This window comes from Apis mellifera, linkage group LG7, assembly GCF_003254395.2.
Source record: "Apis mellifera strain DH4 linkage group LG7, Amel_HAv3.1, whole genome shotgun sequence".
NCBI classification, from domain to species: domain Eukaryota; kingdom Metazoa; phylum Arthropoda; class Insecta; order Hymenoptera; family Apidae; genus Apis; species Apis mellifera.
Genome location: NC_037644.1, coordinates 14,172,213 through 14,185,407, shown reverse-complemented (window position 1 = coordinate 14,185,407; position 13,195 = coordinate 14,172,213). Strand labels below are relative to the sequence as shown.

Below are 13,195 nucleotides of genomic sequence, written 5' to 3'. Positions count from 1 at the left end.
AAAGTAAAAAAAAAGATATATTACAACGTTGATAAATTTATATTAATTTTTTCTAAAAGTTTCAGCGTTGTGTATATTCTCTTTCTTTTGTTACACGTTTTAAACGGTTTCGTATATTTATTATATTTAATCGTCATCTCTTACTATTCTTAATTTTATTCAACGATTCGATTTATTCTATAAGAATATTTAAATACAATTACGCGATATTTATTGCTCTGTTACTTTGCTTTGCTTAAATCGAAATAGCATTTTTCTTCCATGATTTATAATATTCCGATTAAACGAATAAAAGTTTATCGAGTATGATAATTTGATTGATTATAAAGTATTGGTAATAGTAAATTAATAATATCGATAATCGATATTTCTTACCTTATGTTTGTTAATAGTTTTCTTCGTGCGTCGTTACGTTAAACGAATTTAATAATAAATAAAGTTAAAAAATTATTTGGTATAAAATAAACTATGCCGGTTAATTTTCAACGGTATTATTTATTATTGCAAGCGAGTTTGAGAAAGATAGTTATCGTAATGATTTCGTGATACATTCGAAATATGCGATAATATTGTCAGACTAACACAATGACCTATCGTCGCCGCTTACATATATGTGACGCGTGTGTGCAGCGTGTGTAGATTGTTTTATCAAACGGGTCCTCCTCGCATCGCATTAAAACTAATATTGTTTATGCTTGTAAAGAATATGTACACGAAAGAGGAAAAAAGGAGATATTATTAAATATTGAACGAACTTAGCGTACTTAGTAAATATATCCTACGCATTAATGGAACGTTTTTTTTTTTTTTTTTCGTAAAAAATAGATTATGCAGAGCACCATGGTTTCTTTATCATTTTTTTCGTCCAAGTCTTTCATTTTTTCTTTTTTTTTTTTTTCTTTTTTTTTTCGTTCATTTTCATTTTTCACTTTATTCTCAAATTAACTGGATTTGTTATATACAATTTTCCGCGTATCACCACGATGAATATGACGGGACGCTGTAACGCTGCTTGCAAGCGCATTACGAAATGTGGTTATTCAGGCGGCGAGATTACAGTATCGCTGCCGTATCAGCGCGGTATCTTGCGAACGATCGAAAAATAAACGAGGAACAAAAACTGACTATAATGTTGTTGCAAAATTTTATGCCCTGTGCTCAGTCTTTCACGCGCGATACGAATTTTGTGTGCTCGTTTTGCTCGTCCTCTGCGAAACGATTCGATCAACTTCGATCATTCTCTGATTTATCGAATCATTTTCGATCTGTTTCGGTTATAAATTGATCGACACCGTACGTACGTTTCATATGGGTTGAAATTCCAATGGTTTGAATACGATCCGCGCATTCTTAAATGGATGGAAATTAATATGATCAACGATAATGATATAACGGATAACCGATAGATTTAACGAATTATCTAACTATCTATCGAAATAGACGATATCGGAAATACAATTTGATCTCGATTTTCGCTTTATTTTCGCTAAATAACGATAGAAATGTAAATATTACGATATTATTTTTATTTTTCGTTTAAGACTTGGCTAAAAAGTTACGTAATTTTTGCCACGAACTTTTCGCTGGAACGAGTAACAGAGGACGGACTCCATCTCGGAATTTTTGAGTCTACAAGTAAGTATTTCATTACCGAGCTCAAAAAACCGGAGGATCCTTCGCTTCTCCGAATTTCTGTCGCGTCTTCTCCGTTCTGCGATTCGTCGTCGAGATTGATCACCACGGGACGATCGTCGAAGCGAAGAAGGTAAGGGTGTGGTGTACGCAAGATGTATAGTGTATGATAATAATAATAATAATAATAACAAAAAAATATTCAAAGGCAGGGAAAAGAAGTAACGATAAAAAATTGAAAAATGACCGAGGCATAAAATTTTTCGCAAAACCACCAAGGAGGCTCGAAATCGTTTCGATTTATCTTTGACACATTTGCTTTCGAGAGTCCTTGGTACAGTCGTAGAGAAATAAGTAAGATCACAAGCGTCATAGAGGCTCACGAGAGTCTCCGAGATTAGAACAAAAACATAAAAAATAGTAATCACTGTGTATACGTGAGCATGTATAATGATTTTGAATGGATCCGCGCACATGTAATGCATCATCGCGCATGTGTGTACCTGTATTTGTGTGGATGTATATGTATCGCGTGTTTCCTACATTACGCTCATCGCTTAAATACTAACTTGTCTTATCTTTTATAATTATATACATGTTATAACGTCACTTGGTTTGCCTGTATCGTTTCGGATATACAAATATAGTATTATCCTTACTCTTTATATCACATATCGTATATAAGAAGGCACCAGAAGTAATTCTAGGTCAAAAATCTTTTCGCGAGATGAGTTTCTCAACTGACATTATGCTAACCGTGTGATGGAAACATCTGTACGTTGTACAGTTGTTTGCTTTTATTTATTTGCGTCCACGCTCTACCGCGAACAGTACACGTCGAGGCCGTAACTGTTTGCGATCTGTTTTTCGAGCTTTGCATCGTGTCATCCGTGTAAGATTTGTTCGCGTTAACCACGGTAATTTTATTCGAATTGAATAAAAAGACGATCGAAGGTCAATTTCATATCGTATAATTTTACAAAAATTAACGAAAAAGAAACGAGAAAATTTTGCCTTCGCTTGATCGTTTTACCATCGTTTTATTTCATCGTTATCGTATCATTATTAGTGACACTTATTACGATATATTCTGTTCTCGATCCTTGTTCAGATCACGTGGAACACACGATACGATCAATGGGAAAGGGAGGGAGATCGGCAACGACTAGGCATTCGAGGCCGTCTCTGGATCATGCTTCGATCTTTAAGATCGTTCGCACCCATGAGACCAGTGATTTTACTTCCGCATAAAAACACGATATGATGAAATTCTCCATTTTGATCCATTCAAGACTTAAAAGACACGTAACGTGTACGATGAACGCGTGTTTAAAAAAAAAATGAAAAAATGAAAAAAAAAAGAAATACAATTTCAAGTTATCAATACACCTATTCTTATATAAAGTTATCACGTTCGACTCATTGATTCGAACGAACGCACGAGTGATAAGATCGTTTGCAAAATTAACAAATTGCGAAACATCTTGAATCTTTTTTATATATAAAAAGATATTATTATGCTTGAAGAAGCACACGCCTCTGATAATCACGCCTTTAAATACGATCGGGTTCACGATCAAGCTCGCGTTTTACTAATCGATCGCTTCCCTTAGCGCGGCTAACTGCTCCTCCCCGAGCTTCACCTTGTCCTGGATCTCCCGACCGTCCACGATCAGCTTCGCCTTCATATTGATGAAGTGTTGATAATCCGCGAATTCTTCCTCGTTCAGGTACTTGGACAGGATCGTCGACACGTTCACGCTACGCTTGTCAATATTACTTTTCAGAATCTTCGCTTCTTCGAGTTGATCCATCAACTTATCCCTCTTGCTCTCGAGTATTTTCTGCGAATTAAAAAAAAAAAGATTGTTAAATAGATAATTTGAATATTTTGAATTTACATGATTTGATAGAAATGTTTCGACAAAAATATATTATTGATATGTTGAAAAAAGTACATGGAATATACGAATATTAAAATAATTTACAAGAATGGATATTGAATGGATATTGAAAATATGAGAGCTTAGAATGCGAATCGTACGAAATGGAATAGGAATGTGCGTTGGAAATAATATATCCTTATTAAAATCAAAAACAAGATATTTTTAAAATCACGTCTAAAAAAAAAAGAAAAGTATTCTAAGAAGAAGAAAATTCAAGAGTTGAGAATTCGGATTATTTTCTTAAAAATAAATACAATTTCAAACATATCTATCCATTCTTTGACGTAAAAGTTTTCTTTTTATAATTTTAATACCTTAATTCTATAATGTATATGATAATATAAGACCTTAATATATTAACATAAGATCTCTCCGAAAAATTAAAAATAATTACATTTGCATTCTCCGTTCTTTTTGTTCAACGATTATAAATCGTCGTTTCTATCATCGCATCGAATCGACGACAATGAGAGAATACTGGTTGATTAATTTATCAATTAAACGGATATATTTATATCTATTTCTGTTTTTTCAATTTATTATTCGATTATTGTCGCTCGAACGACAAATTATGATTGTTAGAGGTTTGATCTGAAAACACGAACGATCTTGCCTCGCAAGAACGATACGCCTCGCGTATTTCTACGAGTTTTCAAAATTAATATTCGTGAGTTCAAATCTGAATAATACCCACCCTTTCCGCGTGTTCTGCCGGCATTCCGTAGAGAGCGTTCTCAGCTCGAGCTAATCTGCCACTCAGGCCGAGAAGAAGACTCGTGATTTTGCCTACTTCCTCTACGTGCAACCGATACTTGGACGCTTCCGCTGGTCGAGCAACAGCGGAGATCCTTGTTGCGACTCTTGCTCCCAAAGCCTCGTTCACCTCTCCCTCTTCGCGAACTGCTTCCTGCTCGGCTCTTAGGACCACGAGCTTCTTGTCCAGGCTCATCATCAACTCCTCCTATAAAGAAAATCGAATAAATTTCAGCTCGTTTGTTTGAACGTTTTTGTTTGAACGGAATGGAGAACTCGTTGACTTTCGGGATCGATTTTTAAAACAATTGTTTCCAATTTCATCGTTAAAGGACGAAACATTGAGTGAAAAGAAAAATAATAAATTGGATAAGGACAATATTAGAATACGAATGCATTCGAGAATTAAATTCTCGATAATATGAAAGCTATCTTGTTATAATGATGTACCTTTTTCTGCCTGAGATCAAGGCTATTGGTTGGAATGATAGGCGGCACATCTTCCTGTCTCGTCGATCCCTCAACAGTCACGTCACGTGAATATCTCGTGAGAAACCTTGCCTTTCCTTCGGATGTGGTGAAATAAGCGGACGTCGGGGATAGAGGACTGGTTGAATCTGCCGATAACGGAGTCGAGGGTATCGACTCGTGCCTGCAATAATGATCGTTTTCATTTTTAAGTTGTTCCTCTCGCACCTGATTGGGTATCGACGCAATCTTGACAATTTTTATGATATCACAACAATCACCGAATATAAGATTCGTGGACGACACCGATTGCATAATCCGCAAGCATGACTCACGATTCGATCGATCGGCACGTTTCGAGGAACAGGATATGTCTCGCGAATGATTTACTATCCTGATGTAATCTCAAACGCGTTTCTTGTCACGATGCGATCAACGTCACAAATCGTGTCGTTATGATTTTTGATTCATCAAATAATTAACGATCGAATGACAAGAGAACTGATATTAGATACGATTCTCGCCGATTTCTAACGAAATTTAACGAAGTGATATATATAGATATATATATATATATATATATATATATATATATATATATATATATATATATATATATATATATAGATAGATAGATAGAGACATATGTCTCTATCTAAAAATCTGCGATTATAATTTGCGTTTTCAATCAAACGCCAATTCTTATAAATTATTTTATTTTATTATTTGAATATGTCATTATTCGAATGTCCAAATATTTTAAAATGAAATAACTTTTTCTCACGAATCGATGTGTAATCGAGCAAGCATAAATAATTGAATATATATTTCAAAATAAATGTTAAAAAAATATTTGTAACATCGTTCCATTTCTAGAGATCTTTCTTGAGATTTTTCTTTTTCAAAAATTGTAGATATAAAATTTATAAAAATCGCTCACATCCATCAATCACTCTCAGAGTATATTCGTTGAGCCATTCGTTTTTGAATCTCAATTTGTGAAATTATTTCGCTCAAATTCGATATTTGATATTTGATAACAATTGCAATAACGATTGAATAACAATTCGGAATGATATGGAACAAAAGATACATCCGATCGAGATGCAACTGTTAACCATTCGAAAACGAATAAGTGTATAATATTAAAAGAATGATTTTAAAAATAAAAGAGAAAGTGATAAGAAATAGAAAACTTGATGATTTGCGATGATTTTGAAGAGCGATCTGGTCAATTTGCTATTGTGTCTGATCTGGCTCGTGAGCTCGCTCGGAGAATTAAAAGCAATTAATGAAAAGAGGAAGTGGATGCTGTTGCGATCGTTAAATCTCGTGTGGATTTTGCGCGTCGCGATCCAAGAAACCACCCGTGACCACTTTCGAAAGCGTTTCTGTTCTACCAGGGTGTGGTAAGAAACTCTCTTGCTTGAGTAAGTCAATCTACTTCCAGTCAACGAAACAACGTTTTACCGTTGGAAATTACCAGAGGAAAACGTTGGTTAGACGGAACGATTGTAGGTCGTATATACACGATGGACGATGAACTCGTGTTCGAGAGAGAAGATCGGTTCGAAGATACAATAAATTTTTTACAGTACTTGAGATACTTTGGAACTTTCGAGTAAAAAGAATAGGTAAGAGAGATGGCGAAAATATTTGAATGTTTTGTCAATTATCGTTGATCGTACGGTGACGAAGAAAAAAAATATAATCCAGTGAGAACAAATATAAAGGAATAAGAAGGAATTAAAAGAAATAAGAATGATCATATAAATTTTTTACGATTACTAAACAAATCGAAAGTAAAAAAAAAAAAAAAAATCGTGAAAAAAGTAATCGAATCGACTAATTCGATTAAATTGATTGAGAACTGTTCTATTGAGGAAGAAAATTGAGAGATTGCTATTATATGTACATACGTGTGTATGTGTATAAAATACGTCATATAATAGTCAATTATAGAGATTTTTATTGTATTATGAAAGGGGAATTTGATTTTAATTTATACTTCTCCGTATCTTTGATCTCCATACTAGATGTTCGTGTGTTATATTGAAAAATATGTGACGAAAACCGCGGGGTGAAGAATCGAGCGAAACGATGTCATCGCTCGTTCGTGGCAGACTGGCGAACGAAATGATGCGTAGACCACCAAGTAGCTAGTCTAACAATATCATTTATGGCTAGTTACGCAACCGTCTTGCGCCTTTGATACTTTCTCCCGGTATATGCCGGAGAAATATTGTCCATTATTAAACCGGATGATTTCAGATTGACGGGAAAAAACTCGTTTTTCGGATGAAATTAATTACCGATAGCTTTAAAAGGTGTTCGAGTACGTTTATGAACTTAATCGAGAATTATTTTTCAATCCTTCGTTATTCTCGCGATTTCAATTTTATATAGCCTTTTGGCCACGAATTCGAATAACTCATCATTTAAAAACGACAAAAACGACAAAAACGACAATTAAATTCCAACAGTAATGGAGCTCTTTTAACGATGATCGGCTAAGAATCTTGCAATCACAATCGCCCACATAAAAGTCATTCGTCGATTAATAATGGATTTATTCTTCGATAGATCGATCTCTTTGATTTTTTCTTATTCGCGGTCCATCGTGAAAAAAAAAAGGAAAACTCTTTAACATCGTTTCGTCGCGATTAAAATGTCAAATTTTCTGAAATTGTAAAAATTCATCAAATAATAAATATTAAAATAACTCGATATTTTTACCAATACTTTTCATTAATTTTCATTGACACGTCATTATACAAGAAAATAATGATGATAACCGCTTCTGCCGAAAATCCATTGACGAAAAAATCATCCTATACAACGATATAGATAGAGATTTGAGATATCGAATTCGATATCTATCGAAAATATCCTATGATCAAGATGATGGTGAAAGTGAACAACGATAGATCTGGACGAATGGATCAATTTGTATGAAATATCGACGGGATCGTGTATCGTCCAGGACGATTGGTTAACATTTATGTAACGATAATAAGAGGAAATAGTGCGGGTAACTGAAAAGAGAGCATGAGTTTAGACTTATGGAAATTACAGGATTTTGCATAATCGTTTCAATCGAATGACGCTCGCTGTATATGTACTCGATTTTTTTCTATAATTTGAAGCTATATTAAGTTAAAAAATGATAAACATATGAATTTTATACATCGTTATGTCTATATATTTAATATTTTAACTTCTTAGATTTTTTAAATAAATCCTTAGATTTTTTAAATATTTTTTTAAACGCGTATTTAATATATGTCTATAAATCAAGTATTATTTTTTTATTTTTTATTATTACATATTAATACTCCTTAAGTAATAAAATGATAAAATAATTTTATTATGCACAATATTCAAAATTTTTATACAATATATTTTTTGTCGAAATAAAAAAAATATTATGAAAAAATATTATTTTAGTTCATATAACTCACATATGAATCTCATTGATGATAATAAAAAAATCTTCAATTATTAAAATTATAATAATAATAATATTAAGAATAATACTTACTTTTTTTCCTCGTCTCCATTATCCGAGCAAGGGGTCGTTGGTTCTTCGAGAGACGATCGACGTTTAGGTCGCGGATGCAAAGTCGCTTCCACCCTGAACAGACCGGTAACATAGTCTGTGGGTTTTTTATGCTCTGGAGCTGGAACTGATAAAAACGAAGTGTGATCGAAAAGAAAATGGACGATATTTATAAAAATTTGAACAACAAACTAATCTAAATATAGCCTTTATTTTTTTTTCAAAATAATTTTCTTCTTCTATGTTGATGCAATAATTTTGTCGCTTCTCTGTTTATACGTTTGAAATATTTTTTGAAAATTTCTATTGGTGTGATACATTTTGTTGATTTTTGAATAAAATGGAAGAGGAATTCACAATTTTCGATAAGGAGGAAGTAAAATGATTTGATGAAAAAATAATTGTGTTCAACAATATGGAAGAGATTCAAATTGAATGGTAATTAGAAAAATTAGAATTTTACATAAGAGATTTATTTCGAGATGGATGTAAAAAAAAATCTAAATTCAAATCTTAATTTAGATTAATCGGTTAATAACATTAATTTAAATTTAATCTAATTTCTTTGTAATAGAATTTCTGCACGTGCTTGGAATCCACGTGGAAGCCGTAAAACGTGTGTGCACGTTCCTGTATCGAAAGGAATGGAGACAAGGGGCAATAACAACAACGTAATTGAATAACACGGTTGACTGGTCGATTGGTTTAACGCTTATTAAAATAAAAGGTCGTCGGCCCGGCCAATGGACTCCACTTCGTCGCGGATGACGCATCAACAGCTATCAACGGACGCGTGGTACGAACAAACTAGATCGTGTAGGTATGTATCTTATCTGTGTCTTATCATCATCAAGTGAATAATAAAATTCTCGGACAAGCGGATCGAAGCTGACGATGATATTAGCTTGGTTAAATTTGCCTTGCTCGCGATAAGCTACCGATGGAAACGTGAAGATCGTTAATCGATATCTTGCATAGATTTTACGTTTATTAAACGAACGAATAATATAGGACTAGTTTTAAATTGAATTTTCGAACTTTTCAAAAAATACGACAAATATATTTACGTCAATCGTAAAAGTGTTCATGCATTATTATATAAGGAAATCCAAATCTGATCCAAAAATTCGAATTTTTTTTAAATAAAAATATATGTATAATGGATTAAACATATTTTTTTTCAATTTAATTTCTGTTTTAGATAGAGAATCTTGTTCAGTGTGCAAAATTTTCCTTATTTTTTTTTTTTTCATTTTTAAATTATATGTATTTTAAAAAATGAAAATATAATTGAAATATCAAAGATTTATTTTTTCAATATCTCGAAGAGATATTATAATAATAATAAAAGAATTACTCCATACCTAATTCGTTATAATATGTTATTAAATAAACCTTTTCGCAAAATTAATGAAAATTAATATTGATAATATAATTATATTAATCGAACATGTAATTGAAGAAGAAAAATATAGAAAGATATTCGCGATTAAAAACCAAAATATTAAATTAAATTAAACATTATATCGTGAATTATTAAATCGGTACTACTCGAAGCCATTGATTGACGTATATATATATATATATATAAACTTACCTAAAAGAGGTACCAGCTTATCGTTCGGATTGAGCTGACTTGCCAAGTCTCGACCCAGTTCCTCGCATTCGATCTCTTCTGGTAATTTCTTTCTGCAAAGAAGAATTTCCCGAATCTTGACTGTCGATGATTCAATCTCTGTTGTTTCTGGAATATCTGTCTGCGAGGCAACGTCACTGGTAGCCGTGTTCACTCGAAGCACAACCTCTGTACGTTGTAACAGTGTCAATCCCTCTATTCCCGGTTGAGGTGATACGCATGGCGACATTGGAGAAAACGATATGTCCTCTTCGACCGGAGAATTTCTCGATGACGACGAGGAGGAAGCTTTCGATACGCAGCTCGATACGGAAGAAGTCGAAGATCTTCCTCCTGATCTAGATTTGCTCGATAAAGAGGACCTATCCATTCGCAATTCTATCTCTTTCGTTTGATTCGAGCGAACAGGTGAACTGGATCTATTGGAAGAACCAGTGTTGTCCGTTTGAGTGGGGCTCGAGACTTTTCTATTGTTAAGGAAAGAATTCTCGTTTTTGGAGAAACTATTGGACAAGTTTCGTGGTGAAATATGAAGATCCGAGGATTTACCGGATGAGGAGGAGGAAGAGGAAGAAGAGGAGGAGGAGGAAGAGGAAGAGGAGGAAGAAGAGGAGGAGGAAGAACTGGAACAGCTTCCGGATCGTCTCGGTACTGCTCCTCTTGAACTATCTCCTTCGACTTGATCCGGTGATCTTGGAGGAGAACTGGTCGGTAGTGTAGGCTTTTCCGAAACAGGTGACGCTTCGATGGAACTCTGCACTTCGAGGCTGCGTGGCCAACAACTATCAGTTGTGATCGTCATTGCAGTAGTTGTTGACGATGTAGTGATACAAGTGGTGATCGTGCTGGTCGTTGTCGATGTAACGTTTGTTCTCTTTTCGTTACGTCGATTCAAAAGTTCGATGTTCTGTGAGGTCATCTCAATGGTGGCGCTCCGTTCGCGAAACAAATTTTCTTCGACCACCGAAGAAGGTATTTCCATACTCCGATTCTGTTTCTAATTGTAATTTGTTAGATTAGTTTTCTTTTTCTTTTGGTTTAAAATTCAAGTTATTATTACTTGAGTAAATATATTATATTTACAATATAATATAATATAATATATGTATATATGTATTGTATTATATTATAAAACATATATATATATATATATATATTTTATATCAAGATTTTATTAATCTAGAATTTATTAGATTTTATTAAATAGTATATAAAAAATTTTATTAAATAAAAATAAAAATTTAAATTTAAAAGTGATTGATTCATAAATAGTTGATCGTTAATTAAAATTTTTTTTCGACGAATCAAGTTTGAATAAATGAAATTGTACTATATATCAATTCTCTATATTATATAATGATATTCATATTATTAAATATTAGCGAGTAACTCATCGAGGATATATCGAGAGCAAATTCGTTAATAGAAATTATTACCTCTCTGTTCTGAGATAAAGGCTCGCAACTAGCTGCCAACTTCCTGCGTTCGCGTTCCAACTGTCGATTTCTATCGTTAAGAACTTCGATACTCTGAGGGGACTGTCGTTCCTTACGTTGTTCATAATCGTGTCTCCTCTCTTGATGATAATGATGATGATGATGATGATGATGGTGATGATGCTGATGTCGGTCCTCCAAATTATCGTTATTATTATTCTCACTGGTTCGTGATCTCGCATCATTCAACTGCAATTTCTTGTTCAAATCGTGCGACAACTTTCCAATCATCTCAGCCGAATTTTGTTGTTGTTGTTGTTGTTGTTGCTGTTGTTGTTGTTGTTGTTGTTGTTGCTGCTGCTGCTGTTGCTGTTGCGCCGATCGTTCTTCTAACCGGTGATGAAGAGCGTCCACGCTGTGCGATTTGGAAAGCTCCGGTTGTTGTTGGTGATGGTGATTGTTATGATGGTGATGGTGATGATGCTGCAACGGATGATGAGGCGTGACGCGAAGAAGAACCGGATCATCGTGATCCCGTGGCGGTGGCCAATCCTCTAGGCGAGATGTCGGTGACATGGTTCTCTTGTAACTACCTTCGGTATCAGGCGCACCTCGTTCTCGCCGATATGCCAGATAAGAGGCCTTCGATTGACTCCTGTAACCAGAAAATCGAACAATGTTAAAAGATCGTAGTGAAGGATTGATCATAAACGATAGATCACGATCTAATTTATTTATAAAACGATAAACAATCTGATTTGAGCAATCGCGAAAATATATAAATAAGTATTAAGGATAAGTATGAACATCAAAAAAAACACGTTACATTTAAATAATTATAAATAATTAACAAATAATAAATATTTATTCAAATTCTTGTTTAGAAATATTTTCAATCAGGATTTACAAATACATTTGTATTTATAAAAAGACTAATCACACGTGACAAATGTAACGATATTTGATACGCGTGTTAATCGACACTAACTTTTTGAAACGATAGCGATGACATCATGAAAACGATAAAAATTAAATTCTTTACGGCGTAGTCGCCAGAACGTTTTAATTTTTAATCATCGTAACATTCGCTAGTATTTATTACAGATTTATATAATCTATTATAAGTTATTATAAGCTATAAACTATAATTCATTTTTATTAGTTTAATTTAGTTTAATTATTGTTTTACTGTTACAATTTTAGTTTTTAATTTTAATATATATATTTATTGATATTATTATTGATGATATAATTTATAATTAATATATATTTATATTTAATTATCCGCCACTAGGCCCGAAAATTTCGTATAATATTGTTCATCCAACGAAAATACAAAATGCAAAAATAGAACAACGTGACGCAGAAAATACGCTTACGTTAGGTCTTCTCTTTACTGTTACAAATATACTACATATATAAATAATTTCGTTTTGATCGTCAAGACAACGCATGTCTGTATAATTATGGTTTGAATTATCGATTCTCATCTTCCTACAGGCTGTTCGAATATTTTACTATATGTTATTCAGTATATGTATATATGCACCCTTTTATCGAATACATATTATATTATAATTTATTCCCATATCGGCAAATGGCATGGAATTAACGTGTGTAATTTGCCGAACCGATCGAGCTTCCACGAATGAAACAAAGTGCTCTTTTGCCGAGAGTAAAAGTGATCCATTGTTCGGTCTGCTTGCGAAATTCTTACCAACGAACGCATCGATTGTATGATTGATCGAACGAACGTCATCGATTC

At 33.4% G+C, this 13,195-nt stretch overlaps 1 protein-coding gene across 3 annotated transcripts in view; it reads right to left on the bottom strand.

The window, feature by feature from the left end:
* Positions 1-475: 475 nt before the first annotated feature.
* The window catches only part of LOC408897 (nuclear receptor coactivator 6), a 168,035-nt gene continuing 155,315 nt past the window's right edge, over positions 476-13,195 (bottom strand). For all 3 annotated transcript variants that reach the window (XM_026441639.1, XM_026441640.1, XM_026441641.1), the window contains 6 exons: positions 11,431-12,085; positions 9,956-10,991; positions 8,341-8,485; positions 4,782-4,983; positions 4,273-4,539; positions 476-3,476 (listed from right to left, as the gene is read on the bottom strand). In XM_026441639.1, coding sequence (XP_026297424.1) covers positions 3,225-3,476; positions 4,273-4,539; positions 4,782-4,983; positions 8,341-8,485; positions 9,956-10,991; positions 11,431-12,085 — 2,557 coding nt within the window. In that variant the 3' untranslated portion in view covers positions 476-3,224. The remainder of the gene's footprint in view (positions 3,477-4,272; positions 4,540-4,781; positions 4,984-8,340; positions 8,486-9,955; positions 10,992-11,430; positions 12,086-13,195) is intronic.